At 48.7% G+C, this 23,226-nt stretch overlaps 1 protein-coding gene across 2 annotated transcripts in view; it reads right to left on the bottom strand.

The window, feature by feature from the left end:
- The window catches only part of RBM5 (RNA binding motif protein 5), a 621,154-nt gene that overhangs the window by 500,840 nt on the left and 97,088 nt on the right, over positions 1-23,226 (bottom strand). For both annotated transcript variants that reach the window (XM_069644151.1, XM_069644150.1), the window contains exon 2: positions 13,339-13,401. In XM_069644151.1, coding sequence (XP_069500252.1) covers positions 13,339-13,355 — 17 coding nt within the window. In that variant the 5' untranslated portion in view covers positions 13,356-13,401. The remainder of the gene's footprint in view (positions 1-13,338; positions 13,402-23,226) is intronic.

Genomic DNA, 23,226 nt, shown 5'->3' with positions numbered 1-23,226 from the left:
GCGGAGTTTGTCGGTTAAAAGGTGCTTTCCTGGTATTCGCGGTCACAGTGGTGCAGCTTGACTATCCGGCCGCCGGGGTGCTTGGCACGGGCAATTCGACCAAGAGACGTCCTGGAAGGCGAAATGGCGAACTGGTTGATCCCACCAGCTAAGAGGAAGAAGACTCTTTCAGCAGAAGATCTTCTCTTGTCGTCGGGAAAGTGGTGAGGTCGTTGCAGCAGGGCTCCACCGGTGGTGTCTTCGCAGATAGCTCAGCTTCTTCCCTCTTCGGATTTCAGGTCCTGTGGCGACTTCTGAAGTTCCAGTCCCAAAAACCCTGTTTTTATGCAGAAAAATCCCCATTCAACAGCCTAGCTATCACTCATCCATGCTAAGTGGTGAGCCGGGTGGCTCACCACTGGGCCAATCAGAACAGAGTGCGACTTGAGTTGCTAAGGCAACGCAGTCCAGGGTGCCAATTCCCCCACCCACACAACCTGTGGAGAAGCCTGCCAAAAAGTGGAACAAAGGGCCCGACCTTGGTTTGAGTTACAGAGACAGACACGAACGCCATTTTAGAAAAGAGTTTTGGCAAAAACACCCAACCAGTGATTTTGTATTAAATAAACCGGCGGTATCTTTAACATTGCACCAAAAAGTGGTGCGTTTAAAATCAATGGGAAAATCCCATAGGAAATATTCTGGTGGAATATTTTGCGTGGTAACCACTGCCACCAGCCAGAAACTCGACAAGGGGAGACTGGACAGTGCCCCCTTGGAAAAAGACCCAGGGGCAATCGAATTAACCCCTTCCAGTACTTCCACAATATGATGGTTTGTACTGGTTCTGTTCACAATTTTGGACTAGTAAAGTCAATGGTGACTTTACATGCCCTGGGAGACAGTAGTCAGTCCCAGGGTATGGAGTCTATGTTTGGGAGTCACTACGACACCCCTGTGTTACTGCACTGAGGGTGCTGTGTAACATACACAAAAACAGATGATACCCTATGTAGGGTATCATCTGTTTTTGTGTATTTATAACCAAGACATACCTCAATTCATGCCTAAGAGTGGGAGGAAAAGAGTCTCACTCTTAGGAGAAAAAGAAAAATCCAGCAAAGCTGCTGGGGGACTCGCTAGGTTTGGGAAATTAGCCTCTAAGAGAATTCTCCCTAACAGACCATCATCTTAAGCCACACGAGATCGTCACAGGTTAGAGAATGAATACTCCCCTAACCCCTCGAGACAGAGCTAGATGTGATGCCCAGCCAAACCGAGAGGTCCTGGGATCCGAGTTACAAGAATATCTTAACTGCATGACATCCAGTCTTACTATAATTTCAAACCATCTACAGCAACGACGAAAAGGGTCCAGCACAGCAGAAAACGCAGCAGGGGACGCTACAACAGACCCAGCTCAAGGTCTACGTATTCATCTCGTCTTTTCTGGAGATGTGGTGGTAGTAAAAACCACATGAGGAAAAGGTGGGACAAGCCAAGATTCAATGGCCCTTTCATCGTAGAGGACTGCACCCCTTCAGCTGTGAAACTGCAAGGCAGGAGAGCATGGATTTTTCTCAATGGCATTAAACCCTATATCGGGGAAAACCCTCTAGCTGCACTCCACCGCAAAGAAACCACAGACAACGGGGAAGAACCTCAGCATGAGCAGACGAGATCCATGACGAGGAAAAAGGACGCATGAGCAGCAAAGCGAAGACAACGAACTCTTGAGCAAATTGTGGCTTAAACTGGACATTACCGCTAAGCAAAAAGGGGCATAAGGACATAAAAACGGACACCCTGTACATCCTAGTTGCTGGGTGAAGAAGAAAATTGCGCATTTAAGCCACAACACGTTTTGTTGACACAAACTTGTAAACCAACCCACACTCCAGCATTGTTGAGAAACAAGACTAATAGACATTGATCAAGGACTTTTAACTTAAGAGCTAAACACAGTATCCTGAATCATCAAATATCAAGACTTTGTTTGACAGCATTTATGGGGTCTCCCAGCAGAAATATCACAAGGGATGTGCTAACCCAGCAGAAATATCACAAGGGATGTGCTAACCTACTTTCAGTTAGTATTGGAATCTTATCCATCACTAGTAGGGAGGGTCACCAGTGTCTCAGACTTCATCCAAGACCCTGCCAACAAGAAGATAATCTGGCAACTACTTACGGTAATTGCGGATGCCTTCATTGAACTGCCTGAATACAGTGATAAGGACACAAATGCTTCCACCACAGGCGATTATAGATCAACTAGGAGTGCCTAGCAATCGTTGGGAGAACCACCGACACCCTTACTTTTATTAGAGATCCAGCAAACTCTGAACTCTTGAGCCAGCTGTGGACCAAGCCAAGTTATCTGGTCGCAATCCACGTGTCAGGAAAGTGCAAGCATTGTTCACATCAAGGGAAGAGCCTATAATCCTGAACCCAGCAAGGCAGGACAAATGTCCCTGTCACCGGAGGACAGCCGACTGGCTCACAACGTCCTCTTCCGCCTAGTAACTGACTTTCCGGAAATGGTGGGGAGACCTGTCTAGGTTGACGTCCTCACCTTCATCAGATCCAGCTAACGTCGCACAGATGGGAACGCTCCTCCACGACATCATGCTTCAAGTGGAGCTGTCCAACTTTCAGAGAGATTACATGGGGCGATTCCAGTGAAACCTTCCGCCGAGGGACAGATCGAGGGAGCAGAGACAAGAACTTAACCTTTATTTGTTTTGATTGCCATTTTCCCCATTCCTTCACATTGAACAGTTTCCAGCATGTCCTCAGGACAAGCAGATTCGGGGGAAAGCGGGTAAGGGGGTAGACTGGGAAACTCACCTGGGGGGGGGGGGGGGTAGGGACACTTGTAAAGCACCAGACACTTTATGATACAAACTGTTCGAGAACAAGTGAACTGGGGGAAAAGAATAAACATTGAAGTTTTGTTATGAGCGGAATGGGGGAGCAGAACAGTAACCTGGTCATCCCACAAGCAGAGGGCCGCACTCGCTTCTCTGGAAGGAAATGCTGCCACCTCATGTACCGTACCATCATGTATTTATGCATTTTGTTTATCATTGTTTTACTGTCATTAATGATCAGAGTTGCATTTTTTTTTGGTGCACGAAGCGTTCCAATTTCAGTGCACCCACCTGATGTACGCATGAGTCCCACAAAAGCACCCAGACCCTATATAGTTATTCCAGTCCTGAGAAAATCCGATGGTAAAGTAAATTAGCTGAAAATTGATGTAATTAACAGTGACACACACACACACACACACACACACTTGAGGTAACAAATGAAAAGAAAAGCTGGAGACAGTCAGCAGGGTATGAATGAAACATAGCACTGACAACTACACACACACACACACACACACACACACACACACACACACACTGAATGCACACAAACTAGGGCATGTGTCAATGGCCACAGGACCTCAAGCGAAGGCAATCGAGAGCATGAGACTGCCTACCGAACAATCAGCCCCAGAAAACAATGAGAGAAAGTAAGAAGAATCAAGAGAAAAGCCAACGAAAGAAGACTGAACACAAGCCTTTAAAAAGACAGAAGCAGCTGTAGGAGAATTCACTGCAAAGACAAATGTTAATAGATAATGTATTCCAGTTTATAGCTAGAGCGAAGAAACTGCATGAGGAACTGAAAAATAAAACCGCAGAGACTGTACTGACAATCACAAGTTCCAACACAAGGAACAAGTACCAGGCCCACGATGCAGCCATACACTGAGCCGGTGACAGGCTGGTGGCTAATAAAGGCACTTCTAGAGGGCAGGAAAAGAATGCAAGAGGAGGAGAGAATTGCAAAACATCCACCTAACACATCGATGCAGATAAAGAACGCTGCTCCATCGACCAGAATGCCCAAGAGTCCTCCAGCAAGGAAAAGCCACACAGACGCGTTTAGAGATGTAGTTATAGCGAACTACAGGAAGACACCAAGGATCAAGAGGCCCCTGCATGAAGATCACAGTGAACTCAACGACTACCTAGACAGCACACCACATCTAGGAAACATTTGGTACCAGCACATGAAAGAAGTTAGAAGTTGGAAGAAGGAAATCAGAAGAATGCTTCATATGCGCACTCCAACCGTACAACATGGGGAAATCCAAGATCTTCGTGGCTGTAGAAATTGATGTCCCGACAGCACACTGACGCACGTAGCAATGTGCAACACCAGAGGACAGTTCATGGGAAGGTAAGCCTCATTGATATGGGCAACTGAGACAAATTACCCCAATGAAGATTATATACAGGACATTAAGGCGAGAAACAGAGCCCATACAAGGAATCATGTGATCAGGTACGAGAAGCCTGGAATTAAAGGAACAGCAATCAGATGAAAGTGAACCCAAAGCTAAATGTCCAAGGAAAAACTCAGAACAGAGGCCAAATGCAGATTTGGGGAACAGTGCTTTCACCAAACGGATGGGAAGAAAGAGTGGTGATCTGCCGAGCATGGTCGATCTATGGAGCCTATAAGGAAGCAATAGAGATCACAGAGGTTGTGCAAACCTCTATGGCCGAAACTCACACGATTACTGACATGGGTTGAAGACAGAGGAGGCCCCCTGCAGATCGTGCTACTGGAAAGCCCAAAATTGTGCTTCAGGAACAATGGCACGAGGATGATGGGAGAGAATCAGAACTGTGGGCGAATTTTTGAGGCTCCAGGAATGACGCATGGACCCGCAGTAATTATGGATCATTACTGGGCGTGCTGATCCAAAGCATACATAAGACTGCCGAAAAACTGGGGAGACACATGCACAATAGTGAACGCCCACGTTCCTGCACTAGTGATCCCGAAAAGTGACCCGACTGTTGACAGTTTCCTGAAAGCAGATACTCATTTGAGGAAATGGAGATCTATGGAACTGGTATCCCGAAGGAAGAGAGAAAATTACTTTTCTGCCAAATCAATAGAAGCTTTCCATGCAATCCCGTATGAGCACAAGCTCTTCAGCCTCACCTGTGTTCACAATGATCATCATGCCAAGATTTCAGGTTGGAGCAAATACGAAGTGGTTACAAATCACCAGATGGGAACTACTGCAAACCATCAGCTCGACAAAGGAATTCAACGCAATCAAGGAAGAGTCAAGAGCAATCCGACTGACGACTCTACAGAACAGATATGTGCTTGACATGATCACAGCGATGGATGGAGGAGTTTGTGCACAAATCGGAGAAACATGTTGCACATTTATACCTTCTCATGACGAAGAAAATGGAACCTTAACAGAAGCCATAGAGATGCTAACGAAGCTACAGAACCAGATCGATGAAACTGACGAAGTTGATGACAACAGCTGGTTTGGAACACTTTTCTCATGGGTCCCACAATGGATGGCAAGCATTCAAGTTTCTGGGAGCACTGCTATTGATGATACTACTAGGATTTTGTAGTATCAAGATAATCATCACACAGTGCCAGAAAACTGCGAAGAAAGCCATTGGGATGAAGATCATGATCAATGTCAAACCAGGTCGGAAGCCCAGAGACCTGACTGATGAAGAAATAAAAGAATTTGTGTAGACCAGCGAATTTGCGCCAGAAGGAACAAAATTTGTGTATCCCAAGACACGAAGACACTACGAAGGAAAATTGATTTTTTGTAGCCCAAATGAACAATGCCAGCTAATGACCTGGAACAAAGACGAACATGTAAAAACAGCAGGAAGTTTGAAAGGAGTGATACAAATTTAGACTCCAAAGAGACACTCCTTCGCACCATCATGTACAAACCCAGAAGATGAAGAAGAAATGAATACATATGCGAATACAAAGGAGGAAGCAGAAGTGGTCGACAAACGGTCCGGGGGTGGGGGGGAGGTCACAGATATGACCTACGCACCAGCCCCCCAGTTTTAAATACCAGGAACATACTCGTCGAGATATGCGATGTATGATGAGCAAATAAACCAGCAGAGAGCCGCGCTAGGGCTCTGTCCAGTGCCCATGGGAAGTGCAATGCCTGTAAGTGCCAATAACCAGACAACCATGGGCAGCACGGTACCCAATGAGACAACCGTATCAAAAGCTAACAACATTAAGACTAGACTACTTTCAGACTGTCCCAGAAGAAACCCAAAGGGCCTTAATGGAAGGCGAATGGTGACATCACAAGGGCCCGGACAGAAGTACAGATGAACAAACAACCAAAAGATAACACACTAAGACGAAACACCATGAATAAAGATATCAGACATAGAAGATAAGACTATGTCAAAATATAACGAAACGCAACCATAAAGCAGGATGAAAATATGCAACCAGTTAACGCCTGTACATAGGCTTGTAACGCAAGAAGCTAACACAGTATGGCTTGCTACGCTTAGTAGAAGAATAGAGCAGCAAGCGCCAACTATACATCTACCTCAACGAAGCACATTATACAATTGCGACTCCATTTTACAAAAGCAGAATTAAGCCCAGGCTGCTAGGGGTCAAACTGGCCAAGATTTATATTCCAGCTAAAGTTATAAAGAACGGCAGAATAGAAACTTAGCAAGAAGCAGCTCATGCCTAGTAATTTGAGGTCAACCCCAGGAAGGGAGGTGAGCGGCAACTCCGAAGAATCGAAACTTAAGAGCATAGCAGCCTGCCCGTGAAGGTGGAGATAAGGAGGCTCGTGGCAGGTGGCGAGACCGAAGAGAGAATCAAATACGCAAATAGATGGAAAATGGAGCAGCTTCACGGTGTATGGACACGTGACCAGCCAAGCGCGAAGAGGTACCAACGTCTGATGTCACCCAAACCCAGAGGATGCCATAACTTTTCCTGATAAGAAGCAACAGTTTCGAGGCCGTCCTCAGCCCACTAATTGACACATAGCCCTAAAGTACTGATTGATGGAAGGGAGGCAGGGTGAATCTCGGGGCATGCTGCATCTGGGTAACCATTCTGCAAGCTGCTAATTAAAGTGGAGCTTTATGCCTAGGGGTGTAACCGACCCAATCACAATGGACCAAAAAATATTCCTATAGCTATTAGAACCAATGAGACGTACTTGTAGTGACATCTAGCACGAGTGATGTAGATGGATGGGCATAGACGCCCACCCGATAGACGTTATCCAATCCTCAACTTGCATGACAAACTTTTGAGTGTTACACGTCAACGATGATGAATATTGCCTATAAAACAACAAGTTACTCTCTTACCTGGTAAAGTTCTTTCGATGGGATGGTCCGACGACGTATTCAATATCTATGACAGTAATCACCACAGCTGTGCTGCTTCGGAAAATATTTTGTCGTCTGCGTCCTGCGTCTATGACGTCGATAGGCTGTCCGAGGACCTCCGTCGAGCCGACATCACCGGATGTTATAAGTAGGACGCATGACGCCCGTAACCTCAGTTGTAGTTTTTTTTCCCCAGAACGTGTGGCACCAATCTTCTGCCAGTATGAGCACAGAAAGCCTTGCAGAAACGTAAGCTGCAATCGCATAAGAAATTCTGTAGCGGGGAAGAAAGGGAGGGAGCGATATGGAATAAGTTGTCGGACCATCTCATCGAAAGAACGTTACCAGGTAAGAGTAACTTTTTCTTCGAGGGGATTGGGTCCTCCAACGTATTCCATATCTATGACAGACTCCCAAAGCAGTACCAACGTAAGGCAGTGGCAAAAGAATTTAGAATATACAAATTTAGAATGCCCAATCAAATTGCAGAGTAAAGGACCGCCTTGCCAAAGGCCAGATCCTGCCCATGGATAGAATCTAGGGAGTAATGACGTACAAAAGTATGGACCGAAGCCCAAGTGGCTGCTTCACAGATGTTATGAATAGGAACACCCCTCTGCAGGGCAATAGAGGCAGCCATACCCCTAGTCGAATGGGCCTGTAAGCCTACTGGAGGGTCCTTACCCACCAGGCAGCAACATTCAGAAATTGCCAAAATAATCCATCTAGACAAAGTCTGCTTAGTCACAGCTTGTCCCAAACGCCTTCCAGCATAACCTCAACCTTTCAGAAGCCAAGCGTGAAGGTTGAGGATCTGACCTCTGAATGGAGAACCTGATGACCCCTCCCCCCCTCCCGTGAGAACAGATTGTCTCGGTAGGGAAGACAACGTGGAGGGCAGATGGACAAGTCGAGAGGGTCCGGGTACCAAGTCCTCCGGGCCCATGCTGGAGTAATGAGGATCATCCGGGAACCGAACCTCAACACTTGCGGGACGACGGGGACTGGAGGAAACGCGTACAGCAGTGGGAAGGCCCACTCCACTACGAACGCGTCTCCTAAGGCTCCTCTTGGAGGAAATTCCCGCAAGTAGAACCGTTTGCACTTCCGGTTGACACTGGAGGTGAAGAGATCCACTTGAGGGGTCCCCCAAAGGGCGATGATCTCCAGGAGAATCTCCTGAGCCAACTCCACTCGTGAGAGATCACGCTCTGCCTGATCAGAGCGTTCGCCGTCTCGTTTTCGTCTCCGGCCAGATGAACTGCCGAGATCGGAATTTCCTGCTGGATGGCCCAGAACCCGAGCTGCATCGCCTCCCTGCACAGAGGAAGTGACCCTGCCCCCCCCCCCCCTTTTGTTGAGGTAGTGCATGGCCACTGTGTTGTCCGTCAGAATCAGGACATTCTTTCCTCGCACAGAAGGCAGAAAAGCCTTCAGGGCAAGCCTGACGGCCCACAGCTCAACAGATTGATATGGAGTCTGGACTCCGACAGAGACCAACGACCGCAGACTGTCAGCTCGTTGGCATGAGCTCCCCATCCCGTGAGGGACACGTCCGTCGCGATAGTCACCTCCGGCCAGGGTAGCCAAAACAGAGCCCCCCCCTCATCAAATTGCCTTTGACGGCCCACCACAGAAGGTCCTGGGCGACCGAGGTCGGCACCTGAACAGGGTCAGACATCCTGCCGGAGGACAGACCACTGGAGCTTGAGTGCCCATTGCAAAGATCTCATCCGCAACCTGGCCTCTGGCACCAGAAGAATGGAGGATGCCATGAGGCCGTGCAATAACAAGAACTCGAACGCTGGGAGAATCTGGGCATGCTAAAACTTGTGCACCATCTGCTGAATGTGATGAGCCCTCACCTGGGGAGGAACACACTGCCCCAGGGACATGTCGAGCACTGCTCCGATGTACTGGAGCCGCTGTGTTGGCGTCAAGTGGGACTTCAAGTTGCGGGAGAAGCCCAGCTTGTGAAGGGAGTGGCAGGTGACTGACAGATGATCCAGGACTTGCTCTGGAGAGAGCGCGCCCTGATCAACCAATCGTCCAGGTAAGGGTAGACGCAAATCCCCCCTTTCCTGAGATACGCTGCCACCACCACCATGAGCTTGGTGAAAACCCTCGGGGCGGAGGTCAATCCGAACGGCAGGACCCGGAACTGAAAGTGAGAGTCGCCAACCGCGAACCTCAGGTACTTCTTGTACTTGGGATGGATCGGCACATGAAAATAAGCATGAAAATAAGTGTCCTTGAGGTCAAGAGACACCAACCAGTCCTGAAGTCGAAGGGCCTGGAGGAGGGGCTTGTTCAACCCCCAAGTCCATGATGGGTCTCAATCCCCCCCATCTTTCTTCGAAATCAAAAAATAAGGGTAATACCATCCCTTGTTCCTCTTCGCTACAGGCACCAGTTCTATGGTGCCTTTCTCCAGCAGGGATTGAATTTCCAGCACAAGGAGCAGATCCGGACTCTTCAAAGAGATTCCCTGGTAGACTGCTGTGAGGCCTCTGCCGGAAAAGAAGACAGTAGCCGTGGGCAATGATCTCCAGAACCCACACATCTGAAGTAATGGCACGCCATTCTACAAGATGCTGCGCCAGCCTTCCCCCAACCGGAGAAGCATGGGCCTCATGACTGAGCTGAAGCGGCTGCGTCAGTGCCTGAGGGCAAAGAGGCAACTGCTCGCACGGCCTTGGCACCTCAAGTACCTTGTTTTCCACCTCTGGCACTCCTACGGTTGCCCCTTTGACTTGCAGCTCCTCTCGATTTAGTAAAGGACTAATAATATCGAAAGGTACCTCCCCCTTCATTGCTGTCCCCTAGGACGAAAAGGCGGAGGTTGGCGAACTGTAACGCCCAACGACTTCACTGCAGCTTTGGAGGTTTGCAACCTCTCAAGACTCTCGTCAGCCTTGCTGCCAAAAAGATGTTCACCATCAAAAGGCATTTTGAAGAGCCGGGCTTGCACATCAGGAGCAAAACCTGACTTCTGCAACCACGCAAACCTGCGTATTACAGTGCTCGCCACCATGGACCGGCTGACGCAATCAACCATGTCCAGACCCGACTGAACGGATTCACACATGGCATCCTTGCCATCCTGCACAATAGCAAGGAAACCATGCCGTTCCTCCACTTCGGGAATATGATCAGCCGCTACGGAACTATAGTTACACAGTGTGTGCGTGAAACGAGACAAGGCACAAACTGAGTTCGCCGCCTGAAGCGCCATACCCCCAGAAGAAAATACCTTCGTCGCCCAGCCGTCAAAACGTTTGTCGTCCCCATCAGGAGGGATGGTAGGGTACAACGCCTGCTTTGCTGGGGTCGTAGACGCCTGCACCACCAAATTCTCCGGAGTAGGGTGCGTGGTCAAGTAGCAGGGGGTCGCCACTGGCTGGGCGTTATTTCTTCGGCAAGGACTTACTCACTGCCGAGAGACTCTCCGGAGAGGTCCAAGCCGCAGCCACCATTCTCTGCAAGGCCATATGGAATGGCAGCACCGGGCCAGTTGGAGGACCTTGGTCCAGGATATCAGTCAGGTCATCCTGCTGAAAATCCCGAGGGAGGGGGAGTGGGGGGTCAGACCACCCCAGGTAATCCGAGACCCTCCACCTGAGGCGCCGGTATGAGGATTCGGCATGCGTGCCAGGCTCTGGCCTACCAAACTCCACCTCTGGAGAGGTGTCTAGACCATTGGCGTTGTGCAGCGACTGACGCAGGTCCTCAATTTGACTATGACCAGATACAATGTCATCAGGAACCACACCTTCCTCAGACCCCTCATCAACCTCAAATATAATCCAGAGGCTGGAAAGAGGGAACTGAAAAAGAAACAAAGACATGTTTTGCCTTAGCCAGAGCCTTTCTGGGGGGTTCCCCCATACCACGAAGCATCCCGACAAAGCTGCCTCGAAAGGCGTCTATGTCAAGCGCGACGGCATCGACACAGGCTTCAAGGGCGGAGCCCCAAGCGTGTCTGGACAGCCTGGGCGCCAACGACTTCCTCGGAGGCATGGCCCTAAGAGAGTCTGTCGACGACCTCAGTGCCGCCCGCGTCAAAGTCTTCCTTGAAGACTGCACAGGTTCTCGCGGTCTCGAGGACCGAGACCTGGAACGGGCATGCCTACAGCAACCATCCTTGTCCGACCGGGACCTCGAAGGCACCCGGTGGTCGCGACGACTGCTCGAGCCCGAAGGCGGACGAGCGGTGTCTCTAGCCCGGCCACGCCCGGCGTCCCCAGACTGCACGACAGATCGGAGCCCTGCGATTGAAAAATCGCCAACATCTCCTTTCGGAAGGAATCCCATTCCTCAGGAGTGGAATGCTTGTTGGGACAAGCAACCGGCCGACGGGCTGAGTACTCGGAAGAGGACGGGGAAGGCGACCTGCGACGGCGCACCCTGGAGTGCCGCGACAAGGCAGAGGAATGGCGGACCGACCGAGAACCCCCAAACTCACGACGACAATGCGGAGAGTTGCCCCTCAAATTGTCCGTCGAAAGACCAGTAGAACGCGACTTCTGGGGCTTGGCCACCTTACCGACAGACAGCTTCTTCTTGCGCTCCCGCAAGGCCTTCGATGTGAGCGATTGGCAGTCGATAGTCGTCCATATCATGGTCCTCTCCGAAGCACCAGAGGCAAGCGACGTGTGTATCCGTTAGCGACTTCTTGGACCCGCATACCCGACCAAGACCGCGGGGTGGAAGAAGCCGAAGACGACATGAAGAAACGGGTTCGAAGAACCGAAAGAACAGGATTCAATAGAATTGAGGCGCGCCAAGATCTCCAAAGCGAACACGTTCACGGAAAAAATAGAACTGAGGCTACGGGCGTCCTACTTAGAAAATCCGGTGACGTCGGCTCGACGGAGGCCCTCAAGGACAGCATATCGACGTCATCTACGCAGAAAGATTTTCCGAAGTAGCACAGCTGTGGTGATTACTATCAGATATGGAATACGTTGGAGGACCCAATCCCCTCGAAACTGCTGTTTGAATGAAGGTTGTGGAAGTTAAAGCGAGACGGGCGATCGCATCACTGATGATTTCCTAATGTTTCCCCGTTTTTTGTACTTGTCATTAAACAGACGTCCCTTTGCCAAACCATTTGAGTTGTACTTATTGATTGGTGTTGGAGTAAGAGAATCCTGCACCCCAGCCTCCTTAAGGTGCAGCTATCTCGTCTTAAAGTACTCGAGGGTGAGCTCTGATCCCTTGGGCTCGTCAGAGGTCGCCCCGCCCTCCTGTACACCCATTTTTTTAGGGGAATCGTGCTTTGAAGGGTGAATTACTCTCCTCTCAGAAGAGGACGAGGAGGAAGACAACCTAGGACGTCGCTTTCTTGACTTTTTCTTCAAAGACGAGGAAGACTTCCTCGAGCGACTTTCCGATCTCGACCTCCCTGACTCGTGACGAGATTTTCTACTGGATTCATCTGAATCCTTTTGTCTTTTCGAAGACTTCTATTCATCCTTCCCCACCGCCAGCTTACCTCTGCTTTCCCTAAGAGCCTTATTTGACATGGCCTGACAGGACCTGTACTCATCAACCCGATGGTCTGGGCTGAGGCACCAGAGGCAATTCCGATGGGGGTCGGTAATAGACCTCTTCCTGCCACACTTACATTTTTTTTAACCCTGTATTGGGTGTGGAGGGAGTTAAAGACGAAGAGATCGTCGAAGAAATTCTTGATGCGCCATTCGTAACACGAAGCAGTTGCGTCCGAAAAACGGAACTGAGTTAACGGACGCTGCTCGAGTCCTTTATACAGCGCATGACGTATTAGCCCGACGGCGGCCCTCGAGGGACTTCGACTCTGCGGTCTCAACACAGCGCCCCCTGGTGAAAATGTTCTCCGAAGCAGCTGAAGCTGGGATACGATCATCATAAGATGAGGAATACGTGAGAGGACACAATCCATTTGAAATTGATTTCTTGATAGAAATATTCTAACTCGGCCTGAAATACAAAAATAGCAAGCAGAGAAGTGCCCTAGAATATTAACTGTAGACCGAACAATTTAAAAATGAAATCTAAAGTTTGCTACAAATGAATGTGCATCAGCTTGTGGCAATGACATTATAGAACTAAAATTTAAAAAGAGACGCAAGAGAACTACACTTACCGTTTATCTGAACCCATTTTCAAAGCAGTTGCCGTTCAAACAGGTCAGGTTGAATACCAGTATCTACAAAAAACAAGTTTAGAAAAGAATATATGGAGACATTAACGGAATAAACCTCCAAACAATTGGACAAAAGCAAGAGCTAATAACGATCTGCAGTGGTTTCCGCTCCACAATTGCACAGTGAATGTCAGTTGTCACAATTTTACTGCCACAACATAATACAGGTATAGAGATAAGAGGACCTCCACACCTCAATTTAAAAAGGAAACAATTGCACATAGGCTTCAAAATTGAAGTGAAGCATTTAGCTCCTGCCTGTAGCCTAAAAGAGCCTGGTTAGTTGACATCAACAGCCATCAGGAGCTCTCTGACCAACTGATGCCGAACAGGCATACCTGTGTGAATGTAACTGCATTTGGGACAATCTATAAACATTCAGAAATATCTACAGACCATTTAGAGCACAACTGGACACATAATGTACACATTGATAAATGTGCATCCCAAGTGGAAGTTAGATTTGCAGAACTGCTGTGCACTAGCTCCTTGTTGCCCGGTGGTAGCTCATGGTCACTGGTTAATACCAGATACCCAGCAGCTGCTTTTAGATCCTGCTTATTCAATCTTAATTTGATAGTTTGTGTACAGGACTTCGCCCAAAAAGCAGATATATTGCTGGAGAATAAGGAGGAATATGGGAAAGCATTACGCTTACCGGTATGCATTTAAAAAAAAAAAAAAAAAAAAAAAAAAAAAAAAAAAAGAGACCCATACTAAGCAAAGTCTGCCATCTGGGGGTTAACACAGACTAGGACACTTGGACTACTGAAATGAAGCTTCGACAGGGGTGGATCAGTAACAGGATACGTGTATGCAGTGTACATGCTCACAACACCCTGCTCAGATTTTTCTAGCTGTGTGTTGACAGGATTCCAAGCCGTCTGTGACAGTGGTGAGCATTTCATACAGAAGGAAGAGCTCAAGAGCAGTCAAATAAAAGTCCTAGCTTGGAGTCTGGGTGATAAAGATCTGAGCGGTGTCATTTCTCCGTCAATGTTTTTTGGCAGATTGCTGCAGCGCACAAGGGTAGACTGCAAGTACTGTCATGTGAAAGAGGAGGAAAACTATTTAGCAAGGGAACTTCAAGGCTCGGGTGAACCTTTTCAGTTTCATTCTGTTCTACTGGCAAGAATTTTGTAGAGCATTTGTGCATGAAGACATGTTTTTACGGCTGTTTTTTTCTTTGTGGGGCACAAGGGGATCTATCCAAATTAATTAGATCTTGTTTAGGTGGGGCGTTCTGCACGGCCGTAGATAGCAGGTCATTGAGTAACACTGCACTTGAGCGTTGCGAATCCTCAGAAGGCCTAGTAGGATCAACTCCCTTTTTCATTGTTCTTGTATTTACCTTTCATGTCCATGTTCCCTCCTCGTTGCCCTGTGGGCGCTTTGAAACACAATTTACGTTATGTATAAGCAAGCGTCTTACAAATGCACAATAAATAAAAGGAGTAAAATAAGCTGAAAGGGTGAAGTCAGATTTTGTCTGGCTGTGTGCGTTAGTTCTTCAGATCATTTCCCACACCAGCCAACCCATGATTCATTCATGCGATGCTTATTCGGTACAACACACTTTCACATGTAAAAAGGTCTGCAGCATATGACCTGAGCAGTTGCAAGCCTGCATCAGTTTGATCACAGACGGTCGCGGTCCAGGTGATTGGCATCTTAAATTGGTTAGTCTGGGTGGGGTGGCGGGGGTCTTTATGGGGGCTGTGGCCAACAAGATAGCAGATGCGGGAACACACAAGAATTGATCCCAAGGATGCAGTCCTCAAAAAAACATTTTTCTTCTCAAAAGTAGAGGGAAATTTCCCCAAATTAATCATGGTCCATTAAAATGCATCTTACAACTTTGTTTTGGGCTCTCATTGGCTCCAATGTCCCACTCAGAGAGCCGCTGTCTTCAGATTATTTTTGAGTTTCTGAATCCTCCAGTAGCTCCTAGCTCCATGATAAGATGGTTTGGCACAGTCACCTCTTTCTCAAAAAGGTCCCCAATGAGGAGACCGGCTCGAATGAGGCCTTTGATCCCGGACCACCTCCCTGCTCTATGATCTAGGTCCCTGGGACACTTCTCTACTCCATCTAATCTCCCTATTCCCTGGGGAGGCAGCACTACTGCTTACTTGGGCCCCCGACGGTCTGCAAGGACCTTGCTCATCTAAATAACAGAGGGGGCAAGGTGGATCCACCAGTCTTCCTCCCACTACATAGGGTAGAGGGGCATACATCCAAGATTAGCCTACCAAACTCTACACTCTGCCAGATAGTTCTTACCATCCCTCCTAAATACTACTACCCTCCTTCACCCTCACAAAACTCTTCAACATCTTCCCCCTTAGCCACCCCACGTCCGCCTCTACGCTATACTCACGTGCAGGAGCGCTTATTCTACTGCCTCAATCTCTCTTTAGCTTCCCCTTCTGGCCTGGCAGGCCCGGTTCTAGGACCGTCCTTCCCAGTGAGTCTCCCTTAATATCTCAAGCCAACAATTTGCTTATTCTCTCCATACAATGTTCTCCTGATGACACTTGCTCCACCAATACAACTCATCTCTAAATGTTAACCCTCTTCAACCAATACAACTGTAGTCTTCTAGATTCCAGCTCTCCTACAATATCCTTGTCAATTAACCGCTCGCCTGATCATCTTCTACGAACTCCTTCCCTACAATTCCAGCGGGCTACTTTTATAGGGCTGTCTTCCTCTGCCTGGGTGGCGCTTAAGGTTCGGGCTGCGCTAGCCTGGGATTGGGTCATGTGCTTGAAATCATGTAGGTTGAGATGGGTAGACCAGAGTTTCCCCAGGCTGCCGGCAACTGCATATTTCTTACTGGCCTAGAACCTCTGGGTCACCCCCTCACTTTGGAAGTTTGCTGGCATGTCCTATGGTGCATCATGTCGTGTGCGAGTTTTCCTAAAGTCTACCAACAGGTGAGACTCTATAAAACCATCCCTTGGTATACAGGCCCCAAATCCTAGAAGTATGTACTACCCAAAGGTTTGGTAGAATGGCAGAGCAGCCAGGCTCATCTTAGGAGGAGGCTGTGAGCTGTAGATAAGCACAATGAACTCAGTAAATTAGGCCCAAAGAAACCCACACACTTCTAGTTAGACATTTTATATACACAAGGCAACATTATATTCCATTAAGTACTATTTAAACGAAACAAAAGAAAACATCAGCAATAATAGGCGAGTAAACCAACAGCAATGAAATGTACAGTTCATGAACACAGTGAATGTTAAGTAAAATCACTTCGTCATGCAGGAAATGTCCTGTTTTAGGAATAAAAAGGGTTATTCTGCACCAGCAATAGCAGTTCAATACGTTCATAGGTTAAGACTGTTCAAGGGCCACAGGGCTTTAGCAATCCATCCCCAGCTAGTTGCGAGTTCTTCAGAGTCAGTTTGGAGGGAATGTAGGTACAAGGTAAAGTTTTTACTTGGTATGCTTCGATTATAAGTAGAATGCTTTTGTTGCTCAGAAAGTCAGGGACCTTGAAAAGAGCTCCCTATAGGCACAACAGAATTAGGCCAGGACGAAAGGTATGGTTGAACACCCAAACACCGGAATCAGTACTCCAGCAACACAGGAGCGAAAAAATGGCTTGAGTTAAGTACTACCACAAGTCCCACAGTACCCGAAAAGTGATAAAGAATCCATCTCCAGCTGCATCTTCTTAAACGGTGCAACAGCCGTGCCCCCGGTCTCCTGTTCCTTGGTCGTGGGGATGTAAGGAGGGACTCTGAAAGGGATATTGCTGTAGCAGTCGCAAGAAAGGACTTGGCACGGAATTCTTCCTAGTCCCATGTCTGTCTGCAGTTTTGGCACCTTTTAACAGAGTCCAAGGATGAAGGTTTACCGCCCGGTCAATCCCCCTCAGTTCTTTGGTCATGCACTCTGGTGAGGGACCTTTAAGGAGGGATTGCCTCGTCTCATGAGGTCCAACTGGAGCTCAACGTTATGAGAGGATTCGTTTGCAGGAAGACCATCCACTGCATATGGGTCAGAGGTCCCCTAATATTGGCAGTTTGCAGCCCAGGAAGGTCGCAGCACGTTAGTGATGGCTCATTCTGCAGGTCGTCTTATGGCTAGTTGGTTCCCACCAGCCAAATGGTAAGGATTTGTCCTCTTCAAAGCTCCTCTGCCGATTCAAAAACAGGGGGTGGGAGGTGCGAGTCTCTAAATGGTTACAGGAAAGGGCTGCAGGTCTCACTGTTCATCCTGTTTGGATCTTCTGTTCCAGTGGTCAACTTGCCATCTGCCTCAGGAACTTCACCTTTCATCAGGATTTCACACTCCTCTGCAACTCTCCCTGCAGTTCACAGAAAGAGGCGGGTGGCTGTCCAATCAGGTCAGCCAGCCCCCCAGTAGGAACTGGCTCCTTTCAGGGACGCCAGAAGGCAAGAAATAGTTTCAGGGTGCTCCCATGCCCCCCGTCCTCACAGACACACTGGAGCTTCGGGCTACACAAAGAGTCCCCACCGAAGACCAGACTCCAATCGGGACCTTCCCCTCCCAGGATGGTAGGAGGACCAAGAAAGAACCACCACACAAGAAATGGCAAAAAAAAACCAGAGCCACTATATTGGAACAAAGGTGACCCTGCTGTGCATAGCAGCATCTGTGAATACAGACTGCGGGCAAAACTAGCACAAGTCAGTAGCACCTCCACCAGCCATAACTTTAGGGTTGTTGCTGTAACAGAACAGACCCAGGTAAGGCTGCCCACAGCTTCCAGGCCCCCTGCACCCCCAATAACGGTTCTACGTGATTTCACCGACCTATTTTTGGTCGTGGTACTTTTCATTGCCGGATTTTACATCGCCAGAAACCCTGTTTTTGGGGTGGGGGGTTATTTGGGGGGTTCCCCCCCCCAGACCTCCCTTTTACCATTATAATAATACCCCAACAAAACACCCCCCCCAAAATAAAAAAACGGGGTTTCTGGCGATGTAAAATCCGGCGATGAAAAGTACCACGACCAAAAATAGGTCGGCGAAATGCGTGTATACCCCTAATAACACCTGGTCACCTGTAGAACCGCTGAATCAAGAATCCAACATTTACTTGTAACAGCGCCTCGATGCCCCTGGGCTGCAAGTGCACTATGCAAATAAATAGATAGCCCTCCCGCCCCCCTCAGCCCTGATTGGCGCTTCGCTCGTGTAACATCTGCATTTCGACCAGAAGCACGGCGAGGGCTGCGCCTTCACTCAGCCATCGCTCGGCAACTGACGTTGACCCGAGGTCCTTTCCTATCCTGAAGGAGTCCTTTCCAACTCTGCAGCCTCCTCATGCTTTTGCCTTCCCTCCCGCCTCCCGACCCGCACCCCCTTCCCTCTTTGGCCTGCATAATCTGTGCCTCCAAGCCACATCCGGCGCCTCCAGAGGGCCCCAAGGCAAAGGGCGGCTCTGACAGAGGTGACTCCAGTAAAGGTCAGCAGGTTTCCGCAGGGGAAGCCACCAGCCAGCCGTCAACCAGCAACAACCAAGGAACTATAAAGTAAGAGTGGCCTAGGTGGGGGTTAGAGCAATAGCTCTGCCCTGGAAGCCTAGCCCACATAGACAAGCATGCTACATCTGTTCCCAAACTGCATTGTATGACATTCAGATTGCATGGATAGTCCTCTCTCCCACTATACAGGCCTCCCATGTTCAGCGGGGATCTGGTCCCAAATTGCATTGTACGATATTCAGTTTGCATTGAAAGGCCTCTCTCCCACTATACAAGCTCTGCAAATTCTGCAAATTCTGCAAATTCAACAGGATTTCAGCTCCCAAACTGCATTACATGATATTCTGGTTGCATCGATAGGCGCCTCTTCCCCACAATACAGGTCTCCCAAGTTCAGCGTGGGTCGGTTTCACAAATAGCATTGTATGATATTCAGATTGCATTGATAGGCCTCTCTCCCACTATACGGGTCTCTCAAATTTAGCAGGGTTCTGTTCGCAAATTGCATTGTAGGATATTCAGGTTGTATTGACAGGCCCCCTCTCCCACTAGATAGGTTCCCCAAACCTAGCAGAGGCTCTGCTCCCAAAATCAGCATTGCAAGGATCACAATACTCCTTAGAATCCCCCATAACATGCGGGACTCTAGAACATGGTTAGACTTGGTCTCAAACACAAACCTAGCCCTAACCACCTTGACATAACCCTACAGAGGACCAGACCGTTATATAGAGTTTCAACCACCCTCACCATTTCCGAGAGACCTACATAGACAGCCACTGAACTTTGAACTACCTCCCCGACAACCGTATGCCCAGCTCCACAACCCCACTGGACAGCGCTCTGAGGATACACATACCAACTCACCTGAACAACAGACCGCACAAAAAAAGCACCCTAGCCTACCAACACAAGAAGAAACTCCAGTACTACCATCACAAGACATCGCAGCCAACCACTCAACCGGCACCTCTGCACAGAGCACCAAAATGCCCCGGACTAGGAAGGGACGCCGAGAAAGAGCACAAGACAAGGCTGCACAGGACACAGATGCACAAATCCAACCTACCACCAAAGCAACAACCGAAAATGGAACCAACACCGAAAACCAAACGACCAGAGCCACCTTCCAAAGGGAAAAATCCTTATACCTCGCAACAATCCCTGAACAAGATTGCCCCAACAACACGGAGACATCAAGACACACAAAGTACAACCCGGGACAACCAGGAAAAAGACGAGAGCACCCAAGAAGAGTGTGGATAAACCCGACCCCATCACCCCCATACATCACAAGAACAGAAGGAAACCCTCAGCACCCATGCAACACCGGTCAAAACGAGGACGAAGATCTAACATCCAACAACCTAAATATCAACCTAAATGACCAATTCAACGAAGCAGCAGCCTTCACCTAACCGGCATAAATAGAGAAGCACCGTCAATTAGCAACCAAGCTTTCAATCCAGTAGACCGCATCAATGAAGATGCAGCCTTTGCTGAACCTCATCCACCCCCAATCAACGCCAATAACAATGGACTGCAACCAAACAACCACAAACCAAAACAAACAACAAGCAAAACCACACCAAAAAGATCCACTGCAACCTCATCAATGCAAGGTCAATGTCCAAACATGCCACCGAAATATACGATCTGCTCTGCGACGGAGGGATCGACATCATGTTGATAACAAACCTGGCTAGACGACAACTACCTGCCTAAACACTTCAAATGCGTCCAAGCAAATAGAAAAGCCAGCTAGCTATCATTCACAAGGAACACCTGGATATCAAATTGGAAGAACCACTAAACATAAGATAAATGCGAATCCCCAATAATACGCCTAGCAGTAAGCCCCAAAACGAACCTGAAATTCATACTAATATATAGACCACCAACCTACGATGCAACCTTCGTAGACGCCTTCACAGAAGCAATCACCGTCCTAGCCATCAAACACAATTACCTGATAGTCCTCAGAGATTTCAACATCTGGTTTGAAGAAGAAACCACCACCGTACAAAAATCGCTAACCAGCCAACTTGAAGCAATGAACCTGCAACAACAAGTCAAAGGAGCAACCCACTCGACAGGGCACACACACTTGATGCAATCTTCGCAAACAAACTACTCCTCACCACGGCACCCCCCCAATTCAAATACCCTGGAGCGACCATCTCATCATCCCCTTCGTAATCAAAATGACCACCCCAACAGTCAACCAGGCAAAACACAGAACACCATGAAAAGAAATTGGAGAACTATCAAAAAGTCCAATTTAATTGAACTCCAGGAGCATAGCAAACCACACCAAACATTCATGGAAGATGACGACCTGGACAATAAAAGTCGACCTGCTGCATTCCTGGATTACAACTACTATAGACAACATCGCCAAAGAAAAACCCTTCACTCCTTCTCAAACGGGCAATGGCAAAATGGTTCATCCCACTACTTGGTGACATGAAAAAAGGAAAAACCGGAGACTAGAACTTGATTGGAAAAAACAAAAAAAAATGTGAAAAAACTGAAATTCCTCCATCACAACCGGGCATACAAAAAAGGAAATACAAAAAGCAAAGAGGAAACACTAAGAAGACAGAATCTTCAAAGCACCAAATACCCAAAAAGAACTAAATAATAGACGAAATCAAAAACCCTCCAGGATTTAACACCACACCAACTCAGTCCACGAAACTATGCAATGACCTTGCTGACCACTTCGAAAACAAAATTACCAGCAAACAACAAACCATACAAAGCAGACTGCCTGATCTGACCACAATCCCCACCTACACCAAGGAGGAACACCCAAACTACAGGGCTTTCCAGAAATAGCAGTGGAGACATTCATCAAACTGGTGAATGAAAACAATAACGCAGGGTCTCCCGAAGACCGATGCCCACCAGATATATACAAATCAATTCTTAAACAAGGAACACCCCTGGAATATCTCAAACGTCCTCAACCATTCCATCGCAACTGGGAAAATGCCACAAGCCTTCAAAAATGCATGCATCAGGCCACTACTCCAAGATGCAGCAGGCAACGTGGAGTACCTCGCCAACTATAGACCCATCTCCAACATCCCGTACACAGCGAAACTGCTCGAAACATATACACAAAATTACCCAAGACTTCATAGAAGAGCACGGCCTACTAGACCAAGCACAAGTTGGCTTCAGACCAATGAGAAGAACGGAATTAGCTCTACTCTCAATATGGGATGATCTAAAAATGAACGCAGACTTGGACAACAGCACTGCCTTGATACTACTAGACCTATTAGCAGCATGCGACACAGTTAACCAAGACATCCTCATAACAAGACTAGAAGGACTGGGAATACCAGAGACCGCATTACTATGACCGCATGGATGAAACCCTTCAAATCTAGCCTGAGAAATTCGACCTGTGGAGTACCACAAGGATCCTCCTCCCCACTACTATTCAACATCTACCTGTATCTACTTATCAGAATCATCAAGAGCCACGGCCTCACCTGATACAACTACGCCGGCGATGCACAAATAATCTTCAAAATACAAGACAACCTGGAAATAAACTGAACGTTAGAAAACTGCCTCCGCGATGTACACCACTGGATGAACTCCAACTGTCTCCAAATTCAAAATCAACCAAGGCAAAACAGAAATAATGATCGTCACAAAAAATGGAGGAGAAGGATTCCAAGATGGCCGCCGGCACTGAGTAGCTGTGCCGACGGCGCTCCTCGGACCCGGTCGTAGGGAAGGTGCCCACCACCCCCTCGACGGACCTGTGCGGGTACCGCTTGGACCCCCCACGAACCTCAGGGGGTGTCGGAAATAGTTGGCGGCGGGTGAGAGGCGGAACCGTCACAGCGGGCGGGAGTGCACCACCGCGTCTGACGAGCGGAAGAGGAGCTGCTGGGGCGGCCGCCGCGGGCCCATCCGTCTGAGGCGCGCTGTTGTTGGAGCCTGGGGAAGGCTGTGCCGTGTGGAGTCATCGTGGGCCCTCACCCGCGGGAGGCGCGGCCGGGGGGGCTGACCTGCAGAGGAGCATTGCAGCCTGGGTGGGGCTCTTCTCGCTCTCGCCCTCGTCGCCGGCGCTCCCCAGAGAGAGGAAGACCGGAGAGCGGAGGCAGCTAGGGGAGATCGAATCCGGTGGAGTCCTGAAGGAGGATATCCCAGAGGCTGGGAGTGGGGGCACTCCTGCCCGGCTCCTACTGGAGGGAGTGCCCTCTGAGAGGACGCAATTAGCCACCAGGTGAGAGCCCCGGAGAGGCATCCGGAGGTGGCGTGGCCCTGAAGTGTTGGGCGAGGGGACGTGAGGCGGTTGCCCCGCCTGCCTGGATCCACGGGTGAACGTGGGACCT

Source organism: Ambystoma mexicanum, chromosome 2p (assembly GCF_040938575.1).
Source record: "Ambystoma mexicanum isolate Mex_15411 chromosome 2p, UKY_AmexF1_1, whole genome shotgun sequence".
Taxonomy (NCBI): Eukaryota; Metazoa; Chordata; class Amphibia; order Caudata; family Ambystomatidae; genus Ambystoma; species Ambystoma mexicanum.
This window is presented reverse-complemented; position numbering and strand designations above follow the sequence as displayed.